The 27,237-nt window shown below is 49.6% G+C and overlaps 9 protein-coding genes across 9 annotated transcripts; 6 read left to right on the top strand and 3 right to left on the bottom strand.

Annotated features, from left to right (window-relative positions):
- The first annotated feature begins 1 nt into the window (after position 1).
- On the top strand, positions 2 to 2,001 carry EJ05DRAFT_474620 (aldehyde dehydrogenase). Its single transcript, XM_033743634.1, has 4 exons — positions 2 to 44; positions 120 to 227; positions 279 to 366; positions 421 to 2,001. Exons 2-4 carry the CDS (start codon positions 207 to 209, stop codon positions 1,815 to 1,817), a joined length of 1,506 nt encoding a protein of 501 aa, XP_033601962.1. The 5' UTR covers positions 2 to 44; positions 120 to 206; the 3' UTR covers positions 1,818 to 2,001.
- Positions 1,943 to 3,218, top strand: EJ05DRAFT_300905 (uncharacterized protein). Its single transcript, XM_033740598.1, has 2 exons — positions 1,943 to 2,222; positions 3,127 to 3,218. The coding sequence occupies exons 1-2, from the start codon at positions 2,067 to 2,069 to the stop codon at positions 3,175 to 3,177; spliced, it is 207 nt and encodes a 68-aa protein (XP_033601963.1). The 5' UTR covers positions 1,943 to 2,066; the 3' UTR covers positions 3,178 to 3,218.
- Positions 3,219 to 4,453: 1,235 nt separating this feature from the next.
- On the bottom strand, positions 4,454 to 4,867 carry EJ05DRAFT_300990 (uncharacterized protein). Its single transcript, XM_033740599.1, has one exon. The coding sequence runs from the start codon at positions 4,780 to 4,782 to the stop codon at positions 4,540 to 4,542; it is 243 nt and encodes an 80-aa protein (XP_033601964.1). The 5' UTR covers positions 4,783 to 4,867; the 3' UTR covers positions 4,454 to 4,539.
- Positions 4,868 to 5,478: 611 nt separating this feature from the next.
- EJ05DRAFT_531155 (amino acid transporter) lies at positions 5,479 to 7,504 on the bottom strand (the record flags this gene model as incomplete). Its single annotated transcript, XM_033749004.1, has 6 exons — positions 5,479 to 6,576; positions 6,629 to 6,960; positions 7,010 to 7,082; positions 7,130 to 7,143; positions 7,204 to 7,259; positions 7,364 to 7,504. The coding sequence occupies 6 exons, from the start codon at positions 7,502 to 7,504 to the stop codon at positions 5,780 to 5,782; spliced, it is 1,413 nt and encodes a 470-aa protein (XP_033601965.1). The 3' UTR covers positions 5,479 to 5,779.
- A 1,532-nt stretch (positions 7,505 to 9,036) lies between these two features.
- Positions 9,037 to 9,931, top strand: EJ05DRAFT_484461 (AhpC-TSA-domain-containing protein; the record flags this gene model as incomplete). The annotated part of the gene is made up of 2 exons (XM_033745347.1): positions 9,037 to 9,403; positions 9,504 to 9,931. The coding sequence occupies 2 exons, from the start codon at positions 9,037 to 9,039 to the stop codon at positions 9,929 to 9,931; spliced, it is 795 nt and encodes a 264-aa protein (XP_033601966.1).
- Positions 9,932 to 11,228: 1,297 nt separating this feature from the next.
- Positions 11,229 to 12,069, top strand: EJ05DRAFT_526157 (uncharacterized protein; the record flags this gene model as incomplete). Its single annotated transcript, XM_033748857.1, has 2 exons — positions 11,229 to 11,287; positions 11,364 to 12,069. 2 exons carry the CDS (start codon positions 11,229 to 11,231, stop codon positions 12,067 to 12,069), a joined length of 765 nt encoding a protein of 254 aa, XP_033601967.1.
- A 3,593-nt stretch (positions 12,070 to 15,662) lies between these two features.
- EJ05DRAFT_498728 (uncharacterized protein) lies at positions 15,663 to 16,379 on the top strand (the record flags this gene model as incomplete). Its single annotated transcript, XM_033746727.1, has 2 exons — positions 15,663 to 15,754; positions 15,803 to 16,379. 2 exons carry the CDS (start codon positions 15,663 to 15,665, stop codon positions 16,377 to 16,379), a joined length of 669 nt encoding a protein of 222 aa, XP_033601968.1.
- A 6,032-nt stretch (positions 16,380 to 22,411) lies between these two features.
- On the top strand, positions 22,412 to 25,097 carry EJ05DRAFT_301027 (uncharacterized protein). The gene is made up of 2 exons (XM_033740600.1): positions 22,412 to 22,788; positions 22,838 to 25,097. Exons 1-2 carry the CDS (start codon positions 22,520 to 22,522, stop codon positions 24,642 to 24,644), a joined length of 2,076 nt encoding a protein of 691 aa, XP_033601969.1. The 5' UTR covers positions 22,412 to 22,519; the 3' UTR covers positions 24,645 to 25,097.
- A 525-nt stretch (positions 25,098 to 25,622) lies between these two features.
- EJ05DRAFT_498731 (uncharacterized protein) lies at positions 25,623 to 26,405 on the bottom strand (the record flags this gene model as incomplete). Its single annotated transcript, XM_033746728.1, has 1 exon — positions 25,623 to 26,405. The coding sequence occupies one exon, from the start codon at positions 26,403 to 26,405 to the stop codon at positions 25,623 to 25,625; it is 783 nt and encodes a 260-aa protein (XP_033601970.1).
- Positions 26,406 to 27,237: the final 832 nt, after the last annotated feature.

The following is a 27,237-nucleotide window of genomic DNA, read 5'->3' on the forward strand; positions in this document are numbered from 1 at the left end:
ACAGCCGAATTGCATCATCGCCACAGAATCTACTACGCAGGCAGGTAAGATACCTCATTGACCACCGACACCATTCTGCCCGGACCTGCCTGTAGGGAACTGACTCGTGTCGTCCTCAGCACCACTCCACTCAAGCAGGCAGAAGGGATTTATATTCCGGATCCGAAAAGATCACTACTCCTTAACGACTCTTCAGTACCGCAAACATGTCGTCTCTTCCGTTCCAGGTATGTTGAAAGTATACCATATTCCAGTTATATCATCTGACACCCTTGAAGCTCAAGAACCCAGATCTCCTGCATAACCTTTCATATGTGAATGGAGAATGGGTGAAGTCGCAGTCTGGCAAGACATTTGAGGTCATTGGTAGGCGCCATATCAATTGACTATCTCATCATAACGATGTTGACAGAGCCACAGACCCAGGCAACGGCAAGCCATGGATCTCATGCCCGGTAAACGATGCTTCTGACGTTGACGTCGCCGTCAAGCACGCTCAAACGGCCTTTGAATCATTCAAGAAGATCTCCCCGCGCTCCCGTGCAGAGATGCTGTACAAGTGGGACGCCCTGATCAAGGAGAACAAGGACGACCTCGCCACCCTCCTCGTCTACGAGACCGGTAAGCCTCGCGCTGAAGGCTACGGCGAAATCGCCTACGCAACCGGCTTCACCTGGTGGTTCGCCGGCGAGGCAGAGCGCATCCAGGGCTCCGTCTACCAGGCCAGCCAGACGGACCGGCGCATCTTCACCATCAAACAGCCCATCGGCGTCTGCGCCGCCCTCGTCCCCTGGAACTTCCCAATCGCCATGATCCTGCGCAAGGTCAGCGCTGCCCTGGCCGCAGGTTGCGCTATGATCGTCAAGCCCTCGCCGGAAACCCCAATCACCATCCTCGCCCTCGCCCATCTGGCCGCACAGGCAGGCGTGCCAAAGGGCGTCATCTCCGTGCTCACGACCGACCTTGACAAAACCCCCGAGCTCTCCGAAGCGCTCTGCAAGCACCCGCTTGTCAAGAAAGTCACCTTCACAGGTAGCACGCGCGTGGGCAAGCTCATCGCCAAGCAATGTGCCGACGGCCTCAAAAAAGTCACCCTCGAGCTCGGCGGCAACTGCCCCTTCCTCATCTTCAACGACGCAAACCTTGACAAAGCCCTCGCCCAGCTGGCTGCCCTCAAGTGGCGCCACGCCGGCCAGGCCTGCATCACCGCAAACCGCGTCTACGTCCAGTCCGGCGTCTTCGACAAGTTCGTCGACATGTACATCGCCCAGACCAAAACTCTCAAGATCGGCCACGGCAGCGAAGACGGCACCACGCTCGGGCCCGTCACAACAACACGCGGCCTCGACAAGGCCGACGAACTCGTCGCTGACGCTAAAAAGAAAGGCGCATCAATCCTCACCGGCGGCCAGCGCGCGAATCCCACCGGGCTCGCCAAAGGCGGCTACTTCTACGAACCCACCGTCATCACAAACACAACCGCCGACATGCTCGTCCTACGCGAGGAAAACTTCTCGCCGATTTGTGCATTCGTCAAGTTCGAGACCGAGCGCGAGGCCGTCGCGGCCGCAAACGACACCTCCATGGGCCTGGCGAGCTACTGTTTCACAACCAACGTGAACCGGCTCTGGCGACTGTTTGAGAATCTCGAGGCGGGCATGATCGGACTGAATACGGGGAATTCTTCGGCGGCCGAGAGTCCGTTTGGTGGGATCAAGGAGTCCGGGTATGGTAAGGAGAGTGGCAAGGATGTTGCTGTGGCCGAGTATATGATTACTAAGACGGGCACGTTCACGTTGGATGAGGAGACGGACTAATTAGTTGTTATGTCTTTGTGTTGGAATAATGTTTTTTGAATGGAATGTCTCGTCCAAGACACACACATTACCATCTTATGCCGCCGTAAACAGATCTGCAATTGCCATGATGAGACGCTGCCTCAGGCATTGCAGATTCGACTCATCAGATCCACTGTTCTCGCACTCAGATATTTGTTGGATGCACTTACTTCAACATAATTCACTTTCAAGCCAATTCAGTCCTATTCAACTCAACAACATGATATAATGGTTACTGACAAGACTCCTTGTGAGAAAAGCGCCAGGCCTCCCCTTCGATGGTATATATGTAGGTGTGTATGTGTATGTATGTATAGACATCTTCCTTACATCATCATATCATATGATACTATGCCGGGCCTGCCATTTCGTCTGTCAAGCAAAGAAGAATCCAACAAAGAACGGAAAACGTCATATGCCACCTCATGCCATCCCCTCATTGCCACCGGTACTCATGCAAAACGCTACACCGCCGGAGTACTTTTAAAAATGAGCAATACTCCAGAATTTCAGCTTCATCTCGCGTCTTTTACAACCGGATGGGTGCGCGGAAGCTCCGTCGTACATAGCCCGTAGGCATAGCACCGGTCGGCGCGGCGCTTGACGCTGAGTCGCCGCCGGTTGGGTAGTACCCACCTTCACTAGATTGCTTGGGACCTCCAGTGTGGACGGCTTCGGGCTCGGTGGCTTCAGGTTCGGTGACTTCGGGCTCAGTAGCTTCAGGCTTGACGACGGCATCAGAGGCAGCAGGGGCAGGGACGGTAACATAGACGGTCTGTTGTTCAGTAACGTATACGGTGCTTGGGGCAGCGCAGACGCCAGTCTCCTGAGCAGCAACGTCGGCGGCGGTAGGAGTGTTTCGGTAGACTGTGACGACCTTGGTGAGGGTGGATGTTTGCCTGATGGTGGTGGTGGGTTCAGGGCTGGGGCTGGGTGTTGGGTTTTGATTTGGGTTGGCGTTGTAGTCGGGTACGTCTTGCTCTGCGACCTGCGAAGGGGCGCGCGTCATGGTAACGACATGAGTAAGAGTTCGAGTGCTGGTGTGCTTGACTGTTGTGGTGACGACCTGAGCGGTGGAGCCGTAACCCAGAGTGTAGGTCAACGTGTTGTCCACGATCTCGGTGATGACCTGGACGTCTGTACCACCTGGAGCGACAGTTTCTTGAGGCTTTGATTCGTAGCCGGTCGACAGGTTTGGAGCGGGCGTTACGGTGTTGTTATAGCCATATGCCCCATCATGGCGCATGTGTAGGCGGGCGTGTTCGTGGTGCGCAGAGGCAGCCGCGGTGGCCGCAACGGCAAGGACGGAGAAGGTGGTGAGGAAGTGCATTTCTGCTGAGTTGATTGCTTCTGAGGCTTTTTGAAGAGGATATGGACAGACTGGATTCTCGTGAGGGATATCAGGAAGACAGAGGCAGAAATCAATTCTGCAGAAGCTTGACACGAACGGAAGGGGCTGAAAGAGCGACTGTGGTTGAGAGCAGTTGAAAGAATGGACAGCCTACAGAAGGGCAAAAGAAGAGAGCGTGAGACGTGAAGCTGTACAGAAAGTCGAGGGAGAGGGAGAAAGCGAACAAAAGGAAGATGGATAGGAGCAAATGGTAGCGGAGGATTATCATTGGCGAGGGGCCCCCTGTTACGTAGTGGGCCCGGCCGATCTCCTGCCCAGCATCAATCGCAATTTGCCAATTTGGGGGTCTGAACGAACCACGAGGATGCAGTTTAGCGGCCAGTTTCACCACCTCCACCACGCCCTCGCTGGCTGACGTGAATAAGATATCCCTTGGCCGCCATCCTTGCTCGGCCGGCCAGTCATCTTCATCCATCTCATCATTTAATCCTTCATAATCAGTTGGAGCGCTTATTGACTCGAGGAACTCTGTTGGTGGAGTCCTATCGTCGGCCACAGCTCATCACAGTTTTCTCTTCGTACTCCACCACAGTGATACAGCGGCAATCAGATTGCGCTCTGTGTGTTCCTTCATGATTTATTGCAGCAGCATCGTTACGCAAGCGGAGCGGTCAATCGCGTGGTGAGCGTGCGTGGATTTGGGGGGAGGTCGTGGAGCACTGTAGCCGGCCATGCTATTAGCCAACATCATTCCTGTGGCGTACAGTGATACGAGACCTATTCTGACATCGTTACAAGACTGCATTTGGCCCCTTGAGGCGTCCTTCGGCAGCGAGCATCTGCCTGGGTACATAGCAGTAGCACAGGCCAGCTGTAGCGGGAGCGCTGGTGGCCGCGATACAGTCCGCGCACTCGATTGCCGCAATCCTCCACTCGATGCCTTGGCGATGAGAGGTCATCGCTCGTGGTTCTCAGTTTCAAGGGCGTGCACAGTGCAGCTGTCGAAAGCCTTGTCGGCGGAAGTGTCATGCGTGTGTGCGTATGTGTGTGTGGTGATGAAGCCATGAAAGATCTGACGTGGACTGACAGGCCGTACCTGCGTCTGCGTGGTTGCGTACCTGCGTCTTACTTACACGTGCCTAGATATACGCGTGTATACCAGGATATACCTGCGTAAGCAGCCGACTGACTGCAATCTGACTTGCTAATGCTCCATACCTGCATAAAGACTCAAAGCCCGTCCGTTTCATGCGAGATTACGTTCTAACTAATTATCAACTATCAACTATCAACTATCAGGATACCAGATAGATAGCATTAACTCCCCAAGGCATCAGTTACGGCACGCATCTACTGCTCTCTTACTCGCCTAAAGCTTTGCCCAATCCCTCGCCCGCAACCTAATGCAAAACAAAAAATCCAAATTTCAGCCAATCCCAGCCCCAGTGCAATCTCTCTGTCCAAAACACCGATCTTGCCCCTGAATATAACAATGAATAAAGGCAAAACGGATAGACCTACACCTAGGCGCGATGCCAGCCATATACATCTTGCAGTACGTACTATATCTCGTGCTCCGGCACTGCCATCCATGGCATTGTAACCAACCTCCTGTGACCTAATTAACGTTCGAGATCTCGTAAGTGCCTGACTCGCATGCGAAAGCGGTCAGTCCCACACGGTAATGAATCTGGAATTACACCGAAACTCGAAGCTGACGACACCCACAATTGTACAAACAAACGACTACGATAACCTCGCAATCAACTCCGATACCTTATCTTCACACTTCCCATTCCCGGAAAATCCTGTCTCTGTCCCCGCAAATGGAAAAACACCCGTCTAAAATCCATCTGTTGATCGAGACTCGTCTCACAAACGACACGTGTCGAACACAAGAAAGGCAAACTACGCCACAACCATTCAGTACGAACCGCCAGCAATAAAGCATATGCATACATGCTCGTGACTGCCTCGATTACTGATGTCGCGCGCGTGTGTGATGTAATGAACAAACTTTGTGTAGTTGGAGTCACGTCATGTACTCAACTTGCAATACGCATGAATACGACGAATGATCCTTGTGTGTGCTGGCACACAGTCCACTGCTTCATATGTGTGCGTGTAACAACTAACAATTCCTAATCTAATCTCTCCTACACAAGGTAATCAAGTAAGATTGCTGCTGTCAGACGCATATACCGTCTTACCCAGTGCGTACCAACATACATTTCCAATCCTGATCACAATCATATATTACTATTCATAACAACAACAACAATAACATATGACGACTTGTGCTTATGCGTTGTTCTCATAGTATAATCTTACCCATACCCTGCAATGCGCATCGGTGCACACGTCACGTACACAGCATCAACCTCCTCACCTACAACGCATGAGAGAGACACGTCTGGGATACAAAAAACTACAGTATATCCAGAACACGACATGCCCTGCCTGTTAAGAAGAGCACGGAATGCTAATGATTATACCGCTGCTGCTTTTGTCCAAAATCACAGATATAGAGAATCCAAACTGCCAAATACTTATACAACACCAACCAAATATCCTCGACTGCATTCTCCCATCAATGAGACCTATTATCACCGCAACTAAACGACCTCCCACCCTCTCCATTCGCCAACGCCTTCGCACCCGCCCACGTGCCCAACACACAAATCGTCGCACCCAGACACAAGATCCCCGCATTCACCACGGCAAGCGCAATCTTGCGTTTACTGCTCGTCCACCGACCCTTGTTCATGTACAGCCACAGCCCACCCGGCAGACCGTAACTGAACCACGAGCAAAACAGACTGCCGATTAGGGAGAGCAAGACGTGGAAGTTTGGGATGGCTTCGGCGATGATGAAGGCGACGAGCCAGAGAATTGCGTTGATGAAGTACCATGATGCGAGGGACTTGAAAGAGCGTTCGTGGATCACGCGTGTGCCGGCCCAGTAGCGGGTGTAGATGTACTTTGCGGCTACGGCGCCGTTGACGACGCCTGCCACTACGATTGTGGGTGCTGCGATGCCGTAAGCGACTTTTGTAATGGTTGGGTTGCCGATGCCGTCGAGTGCGGGGGACGTCACGGTGGAGCCGGCGTAGTAGTAGATGACTGCTGCGATAACCATGTAGAAGGTGCAGGTCGTTGTCGTCATGAAGGCAAGGGCTTTCTTGAAGTCACGCGGCTGTGACATTTCGCCGAGGAAGCTGAAGAAGGCAACGTGACCGGCGTATGCGAGGATCATGGTCATAACGGCAACAATGGACGAGTGCAGGGGCAAGGTGCTCACAACGGCGGAGACGTTGCCGGGCGAGGGAGCGCGGACGGCGAGGGCGACAAGGGTGATGAGGACGGCAATTAAGATCGAGATGCATGCTGGAGGAGTGAGAATTGCAAGGCATGTAAAGGGGAAAACAAGGGGTCTTACAGGCTGCGGAAGTCCAGGAGAGGCCTGACATCTTGCGGGGCATGCCGATTATGAAGGACACCAGAGTGCCGATGACGGCCCATACGATTGTGCAGGTGGCGTGGTTTGTGAGCCAGTTCATCATGAGGTTAAATGAGACGATGTGAGCGCCCATGATGAAGACGAGGATGAGGATGCTGGACACGGCCATGAATTCGCGTCCGAACCGACCTGCGATGAGGAAGCCGACATCGGGAAAACTACACACTCCCGGAAATGCTTCTTTGAACTGACCGATGACGAAGCCGGTGTATGTCGCGACGATGCCGAGAAAGGCAATTAAGAGAAGGCCACTAAGAGTTGTGAGAAGCCTTGTTGGGATATCAAGGGGGGAGTACTCACGGGACGAGTCCAAGATGGGCAACAGCCTGAGGAAGAGCGAGCACACCGAGTGAGATGGTCTCAGCAATCATAACTATACTCTATCAGTATCCGAAAGAGCATGACTTTTGTTTGACGTACGGAGCGCTGTTTGACTGTTGATTGGATCAATTAGCATATGGGCCTTAATGTTCTGTTGCCACGACACGACTTACACCCAATTACAGGTCTTATACCTGACTTGAGCACCCTCTTCATTACCGAATGCGTCCTGAAGTAATTGTCAGACGCGAGCCTAGGCATACGATGCAAGCATTTCATCATCGCAAGGGCAGTGATCAATGCTTTGCATTGCAAGAGAAGGGAAGAAGTTACATCGACAACCGACGCTCTTCTAGTGACGTCTGCACGAACTCTTTCGACATCTGGCAGAGCGAGCATTCCCTCCCCGGAGTCGACACGTGCAGGGTCGACCTCCCTGGTCGTTGGTGTGGGCTTCTCTTGAACAGAACGCATTGTCGGCAAAAGGTTGTTAGAGACGGTGTTTATAAGACTTAGGGGAAGGCTCATTCGAGATCGCTGTATATGCAAAGCAGAGTTTGTATCAGTTGAGGGTGAGATGGATTGGAATGAATGCTTGGGCGCAGAAAGCCTGCTGCGGAAAAATGTGCGGCCTTTTATGGGCCAGTGCTGGACAAGCGAAGTCGGCGAGCGTGGGATAAGATGAGAGGAAAAAGACTGCTAGACCATGGATGGGGTACTTTGATCCATGGATTGTCATGAGCATTGATCGTGATGTAAGTTGGGATGTTGCTCGCGGCCCAGATGGGGCCTGACGCCAATGAGGCAATGGCTACGAAGGTGCGATATCCATGGGCAGCGACACTATGATGTACCACAGTATCGAAGAATCACTGCCCACAACGTCTTTGTCCAGTCGGCGCATGCCCATCTGCGCAGTAGTCTCCCATATAAGAGAATAGTCAAAGTACGCAGCGTGTGCAGCGGCAGCTGTCGGAAGTGTAGCGCCCAAGTTGCGACTCGAATATCCATGCTCTTGTGACATGCTCTGAGACACAAACCATACGACATCCATCGCGACACGTTGATGTTGACCATATGTCATTACAGAGTGCAAAGCAGAAACAGGACACTGAGTCAAAGACTAAGTGTTATACTTCCAGATCAGAATGAATACTGCGAAGACGTAGAGCAGTTTCTTCACACACGCATTCTTATAGACTGGTACACTATCGTAAGTGACCTAAAGATGATTGATGCGTCATGATGCATGTATGATGGAGAGGGTGTATCGGAGACCATACACGAGTCCACGATTCGATATAATAGCCAGAGAATTGGCCAGGATATGTGATACTGGAGAATGATTGATGGGTCAAGGTTGAATCCTCCCATAAGGTTCAAGACTGCAGCTGATTACCTAACTTCACCTAGTATCCATCGATTATAGATTATAGGGAGCAAAAGAGCCGATGTCAATTGAGGTCAGGCAGGGTTAACTACGCATTCCAATCACACAACAGCATCAATGCACGCCATGTTGATGGCTTCGTGCATCAGGAACCAAGCAGCAATGCGCAGAGCTGACCCTGCAGACCGTTACGTCTGGCCTGACACTGACAGCAGTAATTCGTATATATAGGCCGTCAGAGCCTCGCAACTCGCAACGGTCCTGGAGCCTTCTTCCATCCATCACGTCAAACATCAGTCTTCATTGTTGCAAACAAACATCCATCAATCGAACTCTTCGACCTCGGAACTCCTCTTAATTTGAAGTATTACCCCACTCCCGAAGCCTTGTGGTCGTACAATACAGACGGACGCGTTACGAAGCCACCGCATATTCATCCGCGACTAAAGCTAGCAAGCCTAATCCCCCTCCCCAAAGTCGGGCGCTTCAGCTGCCGCTCCCCAATTCCTCACGCCCTTGTTCCCTCTTCTGCAGCTCCAATTCCCGCACCACAGCATCTCCTGACCTCTCTGGGCCGCTCATATTCCTTCATCAGTTCATCCTACAGCCTCGCGCAATGGTTGAACTTCGTAAACGCAAGACTCCTCCCGTGGCGCCCCCAAAGCCTGCGCGCAAAAAGAGCAGCTCTGCCACGCCTGCGCCCGCGCCGAAACCCACCTCAAAGGTCGCGAAAGTGAAGGAGACTGTCAAGAACGTCGTCAAGCCTGCGTCGAAGGAGGACGCGCCTGTTCCTGCTGCAGCTGCTGCAGAGACGAAGCCCGTCGCAGGCGGCCTACCAACAGTCGGCTCCACCATAGACATAGCAACTTTTGGAGGAGAAGTTGAAACCCACGAAGGCGTCAAGACTACACTTGCGAAGCTTCTGGCCGAGAGCAAGGCAGGCATCGTCATCTTCACATACCCAAAGCAGAATACCCCAGGCTGTAAGTTTGAGCGCATCGCATCGCGTCGCATCGCGTCGCATCGCGTCGCATTCATCACATCGCACGCCAAGATTTTGAACTAACTGTGATGTCACCTTAGGCACCAGACAAGCGTGTTCCTTCCGCGACTCTTACGACTCTCTCACAGCCACAGGCCTCTCAATCTACGGCCTCTCAACTGACGCGCCCAAGGGCAACAAGAGCTTCCGTGACAAGTTCAGCTTCCCGTACACGCTACTATGCGACCCGAAACAGGTCCTGATCAAGCCGTTGGGCTTCGGCAAGGCTGGAACTGCTCATCGCGGTGTCTTCGTCGTCACGCCGGCTGGCAAGGTGCTAGCTAATGAGAAGGGTGGGCCAGAGCCTACTGTCGACGTCGTCAGGAAGATTGTCGCGAGCATGGGCGGAGCTGACGCGACTGCGCAGAAAGAGGCCACGCAGGAGGAGAAAGAGACGGCAAAGAGTGCTGCTGAAGTCGCAGACACGGCCGCAACGTTGGATGGTACCCCGCAACCGACCAAAGCATGAACATGAACGTGGCCATGGGGCGATCTTTTGGTCTGGAGAAGCTTGGATTGCTTGGATTGAGAATAGGAATCCCCATGGCCCTATTCTTTCGGCTGTCCATGATGATGCCGCATTCAGCTAGTCTTGTATTCTTGCCCCGGTATTAGCTAGCTATATAGGTCCTATTAACTTGATATGAATTACGTATACTCTTTACATATACAATGCTGCAATTCCCTCCAGCATTGATTGTGTATGCCACAACACAGCTTTTGTCACGAGTTTCATTCAGATTGAACCATGCACTTTCCAAGTCAACGATGGTCTTTACTGCTTGCTCGTGAATCGTTCATGTGCTAGTAGTTGTTGGGCTATGCTAGTAAAGTAGTAGAGAGGTATGTGAAGGGGTTTGATGCTCCTGCGTTTGATGCTAGTATATATATATGTGAAGTAAGTACGTAAGATGAATGCTGGGACAGTCACATGCAGTCCTTTCGTAGAATTGGTTGCGTGTACAAGGGGAGAGAAAGCTGGACGAGTAGATATGCGGGATGTGAGTAAGTATGAATTATGTCACAGCACGCGTGAGATGAGATGAGGTGCAGAGAGGGTCGTAAGCAGGTTTATATTAGGGAAACTGTGGATAGGTTTGGTGTGATAGATCTATTCATGGTTCTTCAGGGGTATCTACTAATGATCTAAGGATGGAGTAGTGGCAATGAATCATCCCATCAGCGCAGACCATTTAAAAATTCTCATCTTACATTTTGACTCTAGATTACAAGATGTTACATGCTTAGACTTTGTGGACTGGCGATTAGAATGTCACATGGACGGCTGATGGATGGAGTAGAATCTAGTTTGTGACTACGTCGGCCGTTGAGATCTGGAGGTTTTGTCAAAAGTTCGTATGGCTGGTACGGATGGCTAGTGGTCGTCCACTCATGCCATGTATTCACGAGAGTGAATGAAGATGTAAGAGAGTTATGCCTGGAGAAGTCTTCCACTGTCATTCATCGGAAATTACGAAAAAGTAAAGGGATCATGAGAAAGACAACTGATGGTTTACATGCTTATGCACCAATATTATTCTTTAACGAGACCATCGCTGGCATTCACGCAAGCACAAAGAGCCTGGGGTATGACAAAGCATGGTGCGCCTTGTGAAGAACAGCGAAGCACAGAACATTCACCCTGACAGCGTCTTTCAATGAATGAAGCGTCATGACTATTATATCACTCTCCCAGGAGCAATACATACGCATACGACAAGCCATATATCCCAAATGCCTTCTCATCAAAGAAACCAACCGCAAAAATGTCACATTCTCAAAACACCAACCCATCACCATCATCACTCGAACGACCCTCATTTGCGTACGTCAACACCGAAATCTCAGAGGGCCCACACACCTTCCAACACTCCCCCGAGCATCACTAACAAAACGCACAGAACCCTCACAGGCACAATAACCACCATCCGCATCGGACCCAACCGCACAAAGTACACCGTCCACGAAGACCTCCTATGCCAATACAGCACCTACTTTCGCGCCCGTCTGCGCGGCAACTTCGCCGAGTCCGGCACTCGAGCTGTCCAGCTCGAACACATCACACCAGAAGTCTTCGAGGCCTTCCTCGACTTCCTGTACTATGGCCGCCTCCCTACTCCCCCTGAGATCTGGTTCACCGAGACCGATGTCGTGTCCACTCAACCCTTCGACCGCCTCTCCATAGCCTCAAAGGATACTAGCGATGTAGCAGACCCACAAGTCTCTCTCTTCGAAATCCTCCTCATCGACCTGTACGCTTTCGCCGACTACTACGACATCCCCGCCCTGCGCATGGCTCTCATCAAATCCATCCATACGAGCGCGTCGGCCTCGTCCTGGATTCCGTGGTTTTCGACAGTGAGGCATGCGTATGATATCTTGCCGTCGAATAGTCCGTTGTGTAGGCTGCTTGTGGAGATGTATGCGATGAAGTATGTGCTTGAGGGCGATGATGAGGGCGAGAGGATGGCGGCAGTGGGTGTGCCGGTGGAGTTTTGGGTAGCGGTTGTGAGAAGGCTGGTTGGGGAGAGGGGGAGGGGGAAGGAGGAGAAGGAGGATGGGGAGGGGGCCTGGATGAGGGGTGTGGAGGAGTTTGATGAGTTGTGACAGTTGGACATGGTACTTATCAATATTTGGGGTATCTTCTTCAAATGTTCAAAGCTAAGATGAAAGTGAGGCTCAGGTTTAAACAGTGTATTCTTGGTGCTTTCATGATCGTATCAGGGGTAAAGAGTATTTCCGTGTTCCACCTCGTGACTAACCCATCCTATCGTCATCCATTGTATACCCACGCAAATGCCAACGCGCCAACTCAGCTCTCACATCCCTCACCATCCCACCCTGAGTCCTTCTACGATGACAGATCTCCAATCCAGAAAGGGATGATTACACTTCCAGCATCTGAGTCAGTATCCCAAGCGTCGGCGCAATAAAGTAGATCTAACCTTATTACTAGTCTCCGTGAGGATACATTTCGTGATGTCTAGTGGAATCTTCCTGACGACCTTGACATCGCTTTGAAAACCATCTCCATGCATAAGAATATCTTCCTACGATCCTCAGACTACATTGGAGCTGGGCTGAGCGGGGAGGTTGGTCCAATTTAGACACAAACGCTGTACTTGAGCCGTGACAGACTTCGACTCATACCACCGTGAAGTATTTCGACGATCGAATCTACTACTCCCACCTTCTCTTCCTCGTTATACTCATACCATGGCCACCGCACTCCATCTCTTCCTAGGTCGATACATCTTCCAAGAGCTCTCCAAGGCTCTTGCCACTTCTGTTTAGCACTTTGAATCGTTGAGGACTATGCCTCGCGCTTCGAACGAGTATGCTACCAAAGTATCATTCATTTCTTTGCTCGACTACTTTGGACGATTTTATCAGCCGAGTTTGGATAAATGTGTATTCGGGAGGCTGTGGCAGGGATAGAGATCATGAGGAGGAACTTGTGATGAGTCTCGGTGTGTGGTCCATGGAGGTCGGGCGTGGAGTCGCGCTACTGAAGTCGAAGTTCAGTGGCGTGGAAAGGAAAGACTGACCATTACTTGCCTGAATACCAGAAAGAGGAGACACCTGTAGCTCAACTCGTAAGATGGCACACATTGGCGCACTATAGGTGACCCGAAACACGAAAATGGTAAGGACCCGATTTTGCGTCCATTACATGGTCTGTGAAGTATCTAACTTCTTAACAAAGAGTGATCCAACGTCCGGTCTCGTTGTTGAGATCTTCATTACAGAATATATCATGTTCACTCAACTAGTTGAGATAAAACCACGTCACAACAGTAAACATAGCTGCGATGACATCCCCTCGCTCTACTTTGCAGAGAAATCTTGCTAGAACATAGACTATGTCCATAAAAATCTTTCCGTGTCTTGCGATAGCTATTTGATCTCTTCCTAGAGGGTCTAAGTTGGTAGGATGTCATTCTATCTTCCATGATCTCCTTTGATTCATAACTACAAACTTGTTCAGCACTATAAAACAGAATATACTGAGCACCTTCAAAGTCCTCACATACCCTTATCTGTAGTCACAATCTGCTGCGTATAATGCCAGAATGAGAGTATAAGCACGGAACTAGATATCATTGATTCAGATAAAGAGGGGTATGAAGCGATCGTGTTTTTCCCAAGGGGTTTTTTGCCTGCCTTTCATGCTATGCCAATTTTTTGATCCCATAGACGCCCGTTAGACCATAAGCTCATAAGCGCAGAATAACAATGTGAGATGGGTTTATCTTGTAAACTAGTCTTCTCTCTCTGTCTCTTTCTTTCATAGTAACACGCTACGACTACCTCTCCAGGTACTATTGAATGATATATCTGCCTTGAGTTTCTCCTGCTAATTACACAGACTCGTATTTACTCGGAATTTCCTCTTCGCAGCCACATCTACATCCACCATAAGCCGCGTCTGCGCATCGAATCGTACAATGACGACCCGTTCCTCCAGTCCGTCCAGAGAAAAAGACACGCACTGCTTATCCAAGTGAGTATCTCAAGTTCATATGTACCGCAACAGAACCTGACATGTCGTTTTAGATCGATTGAAGCAGAGACAGTTCCTCCCATTAGCTACACATTCCAAATCAGATCGAGAAAGATCATATCGAGCCGACAAGTTCTTCCCCACGCAACGTATAAACTGTATTATGTCTATAAGAGTCTCAGTGATTTCTTCGAAAGGGCACCCTCTAAAGAGAGACAAATTGGACTATCCTGGCGATAGCGCTGCGATTTATCGACCATGAGAGGGATTTTCGGGGATTTGGAATGAATTTCATATCTTAAGAGCGTGCAAATAGCCCTCTATAGAGCTCCTGCTTTATTGGTGGAATACGTATTTTAGGATGAACCCTATGTAGCGGGACAAGCCACATTATTGAAGGATTTTGAAGTCGAAGATCGCTCTCTGTTGCCCACAGAGTTTCAATTTGAGCCTAATGGCATGTATCTAGGTGGCTTATACCCCACTCGTACATAGTCTTATTCGTACATAGTCTTATTCGTACATAGTCTTATTGAAAGTGAGCCAGGGATCGAAGTTGGATTTGCATATACATTGTGGATTGATTCAAGATTTCTTGACAGACAGAGAAAGAGGCAGTATGCGGAAATTCTTAGGGGTGCCCTGGATAGGCTATAAGAGGAGACTGCAGTCTTTAGATTATGGATGTTGTACTCCTCTAGGATACCTCGAAGTCAGAATACATGTGTCCCCTCTAGGTAGGGATAGTGAACGGGCGTTAGGGCTTTACAATTCTCTCGTTCTTCTTCAACGCAACCTTTGTACTCTGTCTAGGGATACATTAGCCATCGGGGTATCTATGAGTTCGTGGAATCATGAATTAAATCACTGGCGAACTGTTCTAAGAGGCCGTGATAGATCGTGCGTGAGCTACAAAATGTTTAAATGCTCTCAAGCTGATCCAAGAGAGTCCTGTCAACTCATATCAACATTTTAAAAGTATCTTGATCCTCTATTGTCCGCCCATTCAGGTATAAAGATAGATTCTTCTACCCCTGAGTCTGAATTTCAACCATCCCTGTCTGTTAAAACGAACAACAGTACTGATGACTGATGACTGTCCATGGGTCTACGGTTGGAGTTTACCACCTTAAATCTAGCTGAACAAAGTATCCCCAGTGCCGTCATAATAATGGAAAGCTTGGTTGATATATGTAGTGGATCTTTGCCAGTGTCTATCGCCCATTCCATCCGGGAAAATAGGGGTTGCCGGGACTGCCAATGCCACCTTAGCTCAAGGTATATTGTTATTTCTGACCTTAATGTAGTACAAGTTGTAGTAATATGTGCAAATGAATAAAGCTATGGCGCATAAGGTGTTGAGCGCTTGTAGAGAAACCCTGCACATTTTATCAGGCACAGTGTTGTACCACGTTTTTCCTTGCCAAGCTAACAAGCAAATATTTCAATCTAATTCACTCCTTACTCCGCAAGTGAGCTTATAGTTTGTGAGCCTGACTGGCTTGCTTGTCATAAATACTGTCTTACCTGGACCAACCCTACGATCCTCTTCACCCTCCTCAAAAAACTCTTCCGACTGCCAAGGTGAGCTTCAAGAACATAGTCTATTCACAGGCTGTGTGGTGTTCGAATGACACTCAGAGGTATCAAAACTGACATATGTCTTCCCAGTCTCCGAAACTTTCACTCTATCGGAATGGCGCAGCCTACTGGGTACATGCAACCGGGCCGTAACATACGCAAGAGGAAGGCAGATGTACTCGACGAGGATGACAAAAACTTCTGCGAGTAAGCGTTACACTTCTAACCTCGATGATTTAGCTCATAATCTCTTAGTGCAATCGATGGAAGCATAGTTGTCCTGGAAATCTCCTACGAAGGCAGGAACAGTACCCTGAACGTCCATGAAGAGGTCCTACTCCAATCGTCCAACTATTTCGGAGCTGCTTTACGTGAAGCCAATCAAGAAAACACTACACTGAAGCTACAGGTGACCGAATTCGACCATGAGACTGTCAAGGCCTTTGTTGGATGGTTGTACTTCGCAAGCCTCCCAAATCAGGACGTGGGTCCCTGGAACCTGTATCTGCTGGCTGACAAGTATCGAGTCGGTCCCCTTTCTAAGGCGATTCTCGAATCAGTCCATGCAGACTTCTCACCAACTTCCCCAGCCCCATTGCCATGCTATTCGGAGATCGCCACCATGTTCGAACGCCTACCAGCGCAGGACCCAATGCTGACCCTTCTTGTTGATGGACACGTTTGTGTGTTCGCAAGTCCGCTGGACTGTGATCCTGACGTAGAGAACGACCGTCGGATGGTCCCGGTGGACTTCTGGATCAGAATGGCGATCCAATTCGCTGACACCAGCTTAGGAATGTTCCTGCCACCTCTGCAAAAGTATATCACCTAGTACGACTAATTACATTATTCGACTTGGTACTTGCAACAACAAAGGCAAACTGAAGCTGACAGGACTCAATCCTTGGAAGACTTGTCATTCATGTCGCTGTGGGGTTCATAACAGATACACGTGGTGTTAACTAGTCACTACGTTGCACACAGAAAAGATAATGCATAAAATCTTGCATTGATATGATGGCCCTCTGGTGATTTCACGTTGTACCGGTGAAGTGTACTGAGTCGAAGTGATGCCTTGACATGTCCAAACAGGCCTCACATATTGATGAACTGAATCCAATCCCATGAGTCTTGACCTGCCAGATTGCTTGTACGCATATGGAAAGTCCTTGTATTCAATATCCACAATTACCAGTATAATCGTCCGCTCGTAGAGATTGAGAACAACCAGCTTTCTAGTGGTATGACAGAAGCATTATAGACGGAAGTGACGATGACGCTGTCTTGCAAAAGACGGCACGTAAAACTATTTCGAGGGTGAGTGTCCATGGAGATACGGTACGGGAGAGGAAGTTTTATCGCTACACGGCAAGCAGTTTGTTTGCACCGTTTATGTGTCGAGAGAAGAAGATGCTCCCTACGGTTGATCTATGTACATAGGTATTAGTACATTCAGGATATATACCATCTATAGGGAAGGACGGTCTTACAGAAATCTTTACACTCGTAGCAGAGTGGGTGTAATACTTGATTTATCGATAAAATAGGTGCTCAGAAGCAAAAGGCAGAACACAAGCACCTATTGAGCACTGTCCACTTTGGTTTCTCAATTTGTTCATGGGCCCCAGGTTTTCATCACAGACTTGTACAACACTGCTATAGATGTCACCGATTCTAACCTCATAGTGCATCACGTTGTATGGGCATGTCTCTGCCACGAAGTACTCAATCACCCCTATTCTCAGTGAAACTCTGATCGTAACAGTCCAGACTATAACATAGTAGATGTACCAACAGCAGAAAGCCGTATGCAGTAGTATGAACCAAGAGTATCTTATTCTATCTGCCATGTGGAAAGCCGAAGAACAACTTGAGCTGACAAGATCCATGAGAACCGAGGGAGAGCCGATGATTCCTCGGGTAGTGTCTTGTTTGGTGCTTCGCATGTGTCTTCTTCCTTATTTTCGCCATGTAATGCCATTATCTTTCAGCTCATTCAAGAGATTGTTATTGCCAATATAGGAGAGAGTGACTTCGGCTTAGCTGATGCTGGCTTGGCATCAGTGATGGCACACGGGGTGAGGACATCTTCACGATCCTTGGGCACGACTAAGCAGGAGCCGTTGTCCGAGAATTGTAAGACTGTGAGTGTGAGACTGAGCGTGAAGGAGGAGGAGGAGGAGGAGGACGAGGACGAGGAGGCGCAGATCAGGCGAGCTCGTGAGGATGCGGAGATGCATCATGCAAGTTTATTCATCGGCGATAGCGGAGGCACTGTTTGCGGATAGAACAGCTTTGAAAGCGTAGAGTGTTACCATGAATGACGCAAGTTACTCCGTTGCATTAGCTTGTAACAATGACAGAGTAGAGTGAGAACACGTCCAAGGAGGAACCATATTCCCCCCCCAAATGCTTTAGATTGCATACCTCCTCGAAGCCATATAAAGGACTGAAGTGCTTCACAGTAAAGCATAATACCTGAGTTCCATGATGCTATGCATGCATTGTAGTCAGTCTAGTATCGAGAGTGCACGTCGTGGAGTTCATTGTTGGGTGGGAACAAAGTTACGGTGACGACAATCCTGTCGTCATCAAAGCGCGGTAGTCTTATTTTATTCAGTCATTAGAGAAGCCCAGTGACTTTAGGGGCCACTCTTGAGCAAGGAGACGGTGAATTTGCAATATATAAATGATCTAAATTCAATAGACTTCGCCTTCGGGCAATTGGGAACTCAGAAACACTACAATATTTTTTTTGCGAAACTTATAACGGCATGAGTTCGACCCTTCCTGGTAGTCTTCTTTTGCTGAACGTGTGTGTGCTTGCATATCTTCTTATGCTTCCAACACAGTGTGATGTCTTCTTTTTAGTAATGTACTTCTATGTATGTGTTACACTTGGTATCATTCAGCTTCTATATATTATTCATCGGAATTTAGGAAAGTGTTGAAGGTTTAAGGGGGATGATGTCGCTGAAGGCCAACTGTACAGAGGCTCTCGCCCACCCGTCTTCCTCAGTAACAGCACCACATCGCCATCTTGACGCTCACAGACTTTTGATTCTTCGATCCAACCAACACAGTGATCCTCAAAGACTCTTATACTCCGCCCCATTGTCTTCTCAGGGCCTAGCATTACTACTACAATCACAAACCCTCAAGGCGCGACAAGACTGAACACTCCACCATCAATCAAGCCACTATCTGCAAGACCGCAAGGTACAATCTCTTTTATACCCCGACTCTCACTGACTCAACACAAAAGCACACCAGCCATACATCCAAGTAAGCAGTCATACATCCCAAATTCCCTACTTCTCACCATGCTTCCATTCTTTTAGAAGGCAGACCAATATCCATGATCTTAGCTTATGATCTGCAAATTCCACACATGTCCATGAAATCCGAGGAATGGCACTTCAATACCTAGCAGGAAGACTCACGGTGGCGTACGCTCTCCTCTCCAATCCCACATCATTCCCCACGAAAGAGAACTTCACAAGTCAAGACGATGGCTGTAGTATCACAGAGTAGTTGCTACGATACACCACATGGGATTATCCCCCAGAGGAAACACAAACAGAACCATTACTATTACAACATAACATGTGGATAAGCACACCGCAACACCCTCAAGCCTCCAAATTATAAGTTTCAAGAAGAACTAAAACATAACATGGAGACATATACATCCGCCGTGAACCTGTCGCAAAAGTCATGAAAAAGATACAGACAATGCCTAACAAGACAAAAAGCAATAGCGTATCAGACTAAGAATGCATCTTGTACTCCTGGAGAAGATATGAATGGAAGTGCCGAACATAAGTAACGAGATTGATAATTGAGAGCTATGGAGTACAATTTGGTAGGATGATGAATAAGGCGTAAGGGGTAGAGGTAAGGAAGAGGACAAGAGACAGGACAAGAGACAGGACAAGAGACAGGACAAGAGACAGGACAAGAGACAGGACAAGAGACAGGACAAGAGACAGGACAAAAGACAGGACAAGAGACAATATAACAGACAAGAAATCAAATCACCAACACTCTCCATGCGAGTATCCATACCACTGCATACAAAGATCGATACAAGCATATGCATATAAACCAAACCATACCTGAACGCCAGACTGCCATGCTCAATTAGCTAAACCCAGCTCTTACCACAAGACAAAATGCACGTCTTGCATTTGTACCTCGAGTGACCCGAGTATCCTGAATACACTGCACGATCTAACTTGCAATCGCCGTCTCTAGATAATCTCTTAAGTGTCTTTTATATATTCATTACTCTTTACTTCACTTGATGGCATGGTAGTCCCGAAGTACATATGTACTGGCACATCATTATAACTGACGGACACAGACACCTTTCGTACAGACCTTCTGATACCTCTACACCTCTTCTACTCTCTACTCTCTACATAGCTACATAGCTACATATCTCTACAGCCATAGTGACTGAGACCGATCCCAAACCTACCACCTCGCAGCACAGCTCCAAAACACAGTAAGAAGCATGCTACACCACACCACACTAAGCACATCCATAAGGCAAGAAAACTCAAACTGTGCCCCTAGGTAAACATGAATACAAATATGGCCATGCTTCAAAAAATGATAATATATGTATGCATGGTGGGTCGGTCGGTATGTTGTAAATCCGAATGTTACAGGGTATTTGTCGAGCTCTTAGGGCTGGAGGGGTGAATGGTGCCTGTTTACTGTGATATACTGCTTGGCAGACTCTGGGTCGTTATTGTATCTATTTAAGTGTATGCTGGTTCTTAGTCTGATGGTCAAGCGATTGATGAACCGAGTGGAGTTATCCACACGAGATGTGAAAGCTGCAATGATGCGCTCATGGCGATACAAGAAAGACTTTCGCTATTCAAGAGCTGGAGAAAGGAAGAGCTCTTGATACTCGACGAAGTTTCCTGTTCCTGGCATGGATTCATCGTATAGACATGCAGATAGACTAGGAGCCTAGACTCACCGACAGTAAGATTGCCCGCTAAGGCAAGAATCATGTCTACTATTTAAGTATGCAATTGTAGTATCCGAAATATATGCGATGGGCTACTGGACGTGTCTTGCATATGCGTATGCAGAATTTGGCATTTGGGACATGGTGTGCATACTACATTTTAAGTTGGCCTCGTGGGGCTGCATCTTAATAGTGGTAGCGGGTGGTGGGCGTTGGAGCGTTGGGGTGGTACTGCACGTCGCCATGATAACTACCTAAGCGATTGAGGAGGCGCGTTGTCTTCATCTGAAAGACGCAGCCAGTGTCAATTTAATGCTTGTGTTTAATAACAGCAGGACGTGAATCTCCTCTGAAGCACTAAAGAACGAAATAAAGTCTGACCAGCAGCACAGCCCGGCTACGAAGGTTTAGTGCGATCGGTGTCTCGCAGCAGACCAAGACACAATTCTCTCGATCTCAGGAATTAGCGGCGATGCGAGCTCGCGTGTCGTTGGCATGATGGTAGATGAAGAATTTGAAGCGAATAGCTCTTTTTGGGATGCCATTTCGGAGGGTTTCGTGATGGTCACTGCGGTGTTGAAGCAAGCAGAATTAATTAGCTCGTGGGTCCGGCAAGCGAAACGAGAGCACCCGCAGCCTGCACACCTTGACAGCAACACTAATTATTCCATTACGAGGAATGGTGATGGGGATAGCCATGTACAATGTATGTAGTGTAATGGAGCACATAGCAGGGAACAAGGTGTGTCGAATGAAGCGGGATGGGCTGTATGGCTCGCAGGTGTCAGCAAGACTCGGATTGCAGAGATGAGTATGGCAGGGATGGATGTCTTTTCCGAACGACAATTGATTGCAGACAGGGAGGAGAGATTGCGGAGGGGCGTGCGCGGTGTTTTGGTAGCTGGGTAGGTCGTCAGCAAAGGTAATAAGCGGGTGAGAGTTGGATAGGGCCGAGGCCTTCCTAGTGGGTGATGGAGAATATAGTTTCCGGAGAGCACGAGAGACAGTTGAGGAGAAAGCAAGAAGAAGGTCATAAGATAGTGCTATGCTGTGTATAGCTGGTGGTGACAGTGACTGAGTGACATGTCTCCCAAGAATAGCATACAGTGGTATTACTAAGTATTGGGAACAGGCGGATCACAATCTGGCGTGCAGCGGTCCACGATAAGACCTGCTGTGGCGGCCATGCTGGTACAGGTCCCCTGATTGGCTGTAGTAGCTCATGGCGCAGTCTTGTTCCTGACGCTTGACCATAAAGGGACTAGTCAGGCACAACTCCCTCTCCCCAGAAGGAGAGCTGGAGAGACGCAGAGCCCTGACGGGACCCTTGGCCGGCAACGCTCTCCACGTGACTTGATGACTTGTGAAAACAACACACAAGTCTATAACTATGAGATATGCAGAAACCAAAACGAGATATACATGTCCAAGGACGCAAGACAGATAAGCTCATATTATTACATGTGTGCATCATGTCCGGGAGCGTGCCTAATGCAGCTGGACGCAGCATGGACATACGCAGCCAAGGCCAAGGGGTTAATCTCGAAATGTGCGACAATGGATGCATGTCGGCCCTGTCCAGCCAGCCAATCATATCAAGTCCGAGCTTCTTCTCCCTGTCAGCCTACCATTCTGCTCTTCTGCCTTTTCCTCGCCCTGCTCGCCTCCGTCCTCTGGCTTCAACTATTCCCCTCTGCTGGACGAGACCTTGTCAACCCATCCTCTCCTCTCCACCCACCTCTTCGCTCCTTTGCTTCTACAATACTAACCACAGTCATTCATTTCCATCCTGTCACTCTTGCCAAACCCGCGTGTCGCCGTTGTCTTACGCCGCCAACCGGTCACACGCCTTTCATTCATTTGGTGCTCGCCCTGACGTATTCTTCACTTCACGACTTCATCTCGTTCGAATCATCGTTATAACACCGAAGCCTCATCAGCTATCCGCTCTGTGAGCGGGTCGGCACTCCCAATCTTGACGAGCGATGGATCACCTTCACCACAACCATGCACACATCCATCTTCACCGACGACATGGCGCCGAAGAGATCGTCCCGTTCATACAACCCGTGGAAAGAGCAGAAGATCCGTCTCCCGTACAATTAGACCCTCAACTCAAGATTGTTGCCGGCAGAGCCATTTCGGAGCCATCATCAGCCTCAACAGCCAGCACATCATGTCTGCCAAACGATAGTCGTCCACAATGCGAAAAGCCTCAAGGCTCTAGGGCCTTGCCCATAGCTCTGGCCTCGACGTAAGCTTGACGTTTCCGCTACAATAGCACCATCACTGACTATACACAGCATTCCAATAATTGTCGCCATCATCGTATTCATCTTCCTCCACCGCCGGAACAAGAAGAAGGTTGCATTGGAAGACATGGACGCCAAGCACAAATCTCTCGACTTTGGTATCGATCCTGCTACCATGCCTGGAGGCAAGAAGAAGGGCAAGAAGGGTGCTCTTGCGGATCTCCAGCTGGACGAAAAGAAACAGCGTAATCACGGAAATGCTTTGTCAATGGACATGGACATGTCTAGTCCCTACCTTTTGCCAGCCGGCATGAACGGCTCGCGCGAATCCTTCCACTCCCTGTCACGGTCAATGAAGGATACTCACGACCCGTATGGATCGGTGCACCAGATGTCCAACGACGGTCCGTACGCTCGTGGTCTCCGCGCTGACAACATGTCCGTCTTCACGGCCTCGAGCAAGAGCACCAATCCTTTGATTAGGGGGGCCTCACCCATGGGCAGATCAATTCCTCAGCGCGGCGACTCCATCCCAACTCCGACAGATCGCACACCTCCCGAGATCAAGTTTCCTGAGCCTTCGCACCAGCCGGATTCCGCCATCAGCGGCCTACCACCAATGATCGATGGCGCTGGTCCCTTGGTGGAGGAACCCGAGGGCAGACAGGACTACTTTAGTGCCAACCAGCAACAAGATCCAAGCCCCGCAGCGCGCGACAGTGTATCAACCAGAGGCTCCAGACCATCTCAGAGCGCGAACCGACCTCCGCGCCTTCAATCAATGGAAGCTGCAGTGCACAATACCAACACTCATAGCATCGCAAGCCTATCTAGCGACTATGGAGACAATTTCAAGGTGACGCCCCCATCGCCAATCGTTGAGACTACGTTGGAGCTTCCTGCACGGCACTCGATGGAAGCTATAACTCCACCTACCGAGATACAGCAACCCAAACCGACTGGTCTGGGCGTTGAGGGCTTCAACGGTGACGGGAACAAGAGATTTTCCATGAGCATACGTCCGTTGCCAATAGACGACCCTACGGAAAACCCCGAAGAGCGCGCAAACCGGATAAGATCCTTTTACCGTGAATACTTTGACGACTCGCGGCCCGATCCTGCAGGTCACTACGGCGATTATTACGAAGACTACGGTCAGGAGTATCTCGATGGTGCCATTTTCGATCCCGACTCGGGCCAATTTGTTATGGCGGGAGCTCCATACGCTGAGCCCATTACTCGTCGCGCAATGACTCCACCGCCCCGTGCGCCTCCACGTATGGGACCCAAGGGTCATTACTCCAGCGGTTCCACTGCCCGATTCATGCCACCTCGTGGCCAGTCCTCAATGAGCGGCATGAACAGTCCCAGGAAACCGCTTCCTCCTCCGGCTTCTCTCAAGTCGCTGCCGACGCCGCATCTGCTCAAGGATGATGCGAACCTGTTCACTGCCCTTGACTTTGCACCGCCTGTCAGCTTCAGAGATCGACAGGCTGGTCGCCGCCCTGACAGTCCACTAGGCACTCCTAGACCGTACTCGCCTGCTGTTCAGCCTCACGTTCCGCTGTCGTCTCCGTTCACAGAGCTAAAGGCGATGCCCAGCCCTCATTCTCTTCGCAAATCTGGAACGTTTACCGGTCTTGACTTTGCGCCAAATGCACACCTTCTCAACAAACCTAGCAACGACAGTGACGCCCGTAGTGTCATGAGTAGTCGCTCTGGTATGTCGCGCATGCAGCTACACAATATCCGCGCGGGAGCCTACCGTGTGAGCCGCATACCCAAGGAGATGGTCGGTACCAGGGACGACATTGTTACAGCGTTGAAGCCTAAGTGGGACCTTACCGCTCCGGCATAATGAAGGCATGACTTTGACACTCGCGAGCCATCTGTTCTTTCATTCTCGGCATTTCAAGCGTTTCGGCGTCGACACTTTGGTAGTGTTCTCTACGACCTTATAGACGGACTACCCCACAAACGCAGCTGGCCGGTCCAGAGCCAACGATTTCGACTCGCTCTTTGTTGACTGCAGCTGACTCACCGCTATTCAGGGGCAGACACTGCGCCTCTCCCCACATAATCGCACCCCCAATCCTTCCTTTCGACGGTTACATTTTTCCTCTTACATGGTCTGAACCGTGACTACTATTTACGGCGCAGATAATTGGGCTGGTAATGTGCAAGCTGGGAATAGGCGTTTACCTGTTGTTTCATTGTCCAGCTGAGATCAAGCTGATCTGCGGCAGTCGATAAAAAAATCTTAAAGTTAGTATGTAGTCGTGGTGGAGAGCAGCCTGTAGATATGTAAATTCTGTGTATCTATAGGGAACAGAGGATGAAACATCTCGACACTATTTTTGGCTACTCTATCTTTTCAATCTCTCCAATATTGACACCGTTCTCTTGTGACGTACCCGGACACCGGCTTGACCAATGGCAAGGCGCCAGACTTGGTTCATCTGTGATTGAAAGGAAGTAGTAAGGTCGAATCCAGGTATGTCTAGCATTTTCTGATTTGTCTAGTTCAACTTGTCTCGTCAACGATCAACATCTCGAACATCTTCAAGCTCAAACAGGATAGCAACTCACACGCCTGTGATCGATTAGGGAGGAGATGAGTAAAGTGGCTATTGAAATCACCTGGACCTGCATATGACAGCTGTGGCGCAGTATAAAATACGTTCTATCGACTCAAACTCCAAAACCGAAACACATGCCTCGAATACCTGCGCAAGCTCGAAATCTAACGTCACATCTATCCTATGATCGGCGCTCTCCCTCTCCTCTCCCTCTCCTCTCCCTCTCCTCTCCCTCTCCTCTCCCTCCCTCTCCCCCTCTACATTATGTAACTCAAATAAAACCCGGTCGCCGCATTATTACCAAGAACAAGGCTTCCCCACATATGTTGGGACTGCACTTCATTATTGATCATCAATCGCACCACCACCTCCTGCTTACAATCCAGCGTGGGCCCAGTCTTACCATATACCGCTTCCATCTTGTCCCAGGTCGTAAAATCCAAACTAGGCTTCCACTTCCACTCCTCACGCTCATACTGCTTCAACGAGGCGGGGTTTATATCGATGTTGCCATCTGCGGATGGTACGCCAGCGAGCTGTTGTGTTGCGACGGGACAGCCTCCCGCGCCATCGCAGCTGAATTGTCGCCCGGTTGAAAGTGCTGCGGTGCGCCATTTTAGGATGCAATCCCGGGCACCTGCGGGGATCCCGCTGAAGACGACGAGGGCATCTGTGTCGTTTGTGACTAGTAAGATGTGATCTACGACCTGAGTGTCATGGTGTTCATTACGTGGGTTGAGAGCGTATATCTTTGGCGTGTTGATCTCGGTGGGTTCGGGGACAGGAGATGTGTATGCTTGGGCTGGAGCGGATGTCGGTGTCGGTGTCGGTGTCGGTGTTGGTGTTGATATAGTAGGCTCCGAGCACCGGTCTTCCTTGTGGCAGCCGTGCCAGCCGTTGCTGCAGTTGTAGTAGTTGTATCCTGCAGCGCAGGTTCCATTGTCTTCCAGTGTTGGGTTGTTGATGACGCCGAAGGGGATCGCGATGCCGCGGCCGAGCACACTGGCGAGGGTAAGGATGAGAAGGCTTTTGGGAGACATTTTGCGCGTTGTTGTGGATGCTGGATGCTGAAAGTTGGATGCTTGAGATGCTTGAGATGCTTGAGATGCTTGAGATGCTTGAGATGCTTGAGATGCTTGAGATGCTTGAGATGCTTGAGATGCTTGAGATGCTTGAGATGTGCGTGATGATAGACAAAACACTGCGCACCGGACGACACTTATATATCCCTCCATCCCTCGCTCTCTTCATACATCTATTCCCATCCTGAATCATCTAGTCCTGCCCTCTCCACGCATACCTCTGACACATATTCGTCGCTCAGCCTCCTTCAATACTACCAACACCAACACCATCTCATCCAACAGAGCAGCATGTCAATACCAGTATATTCCTTGAAAGCATAGTATGTATAGAAGTAAGGTTATGGCACGTGTAGTGAAGTGGAGTAGAAGGCTTTGCATGTAGGTTTGGACTTGGTGTGAGAAGCAAGGGTTGGGGCATAGCTGGCGTGTAGTGAGGCGGGCACGAGATTCTGGCTTGACTTGGTTTTCTATTGGCTGGTTGAGATGGCAGTCTTGAGCATATCTATTAATATTATCAAGGGGAGTAGTAGGACACTGGAGTATTTGGATATCGGGATACTGGAATGATGGAACACCCTCGAATGCAGACACCCGGTCTTGAGCAAATTCAAAGCAAAAGTAATAGAACTAAGTTCATACAACCTGACATAATCAACTCAATATAACCCACAAAACAGCAGCAACAACAATGACCATGACCACCTGCAACAAGCCTCACGCGTTGAAGCCTGGCCTGGCCTAGTCTGGTCTAGATAGTTAGATCGCGGCCTAGTTCACGACGGTCGAG

Source organism: Pseudovirgaria hyperparasitica, assembly GCF_010093815.1.
Source record: "Pseudovirgaria hyperparasitica strain CBS 121739 unplaced genomic scaffold EJ05scaffold_5, whole genome shotgun sequence".
Lineage (NCBI taxonomy): Eukaryota > Fungi > Ascomycota > Dothideomycetes > Acrospermales > Acrospermaceae > Pseudovirgaria > Pseudovirgaria hyperparasitica.

Bases quoted from the DNA above. Each gene is read 5' to 3' on its own strand.
- EJ05DRAFT_474620 (XM_033743634.1), top strand. From the start codon at position 207: ATGTCGTCTCTTCCGTTCCAG. The intron at 228-278 runs GTATGTTGAAAG...ACACCCTTGAAG, and splicing joins TGTCGTCTCTTCCGTTCCAG to CTCAAGAACCCAGATCTCCT. The intron at 367-420 runs GTAGGCGCCATA...ACAGAGCCACAG, and splicing joins CAAGACATTTGAGGTCATTG to ACCCAGGCAACGGCAAGCCA.
- EJ05DRAFT_300905 (XM_033740598.1), top strand. From the start codon at position 2,067: ATGGTTACTGACAAGACTCCTTGTGAGAAAAGCGCCAGGCCTCCCCTT. The intron at 2,223-3,126 runs GAAGAATCCAAC...GGCAGCCGCGGT, and splicing joins CATTTCGTCTGTCAAGCAAA to GGCCGCAACGGCAAGGACGG.
- EJ05DRAFT_300990 (XM_033740599.1), bottom strand. From the start codon at position 4,782: ATGGATGGCAGTGCCGGAGCACGAGATATAGTACGTACTGCAAGATGT.
- EJ05DRAFT_301027 (XM_033740600.1), top strand. From the start codon at position 22,520: ATGGATCACCTTCACCACAACCATGCACACATCCATCTTCACCGACGA. The intron at 22,789-22,837 runs GTAAGCTTGACG...GACTATACACAG, and splicing joins CCCATAGCTCTGGCCTCGAC to CATTCCAATAATTGTCGCCA.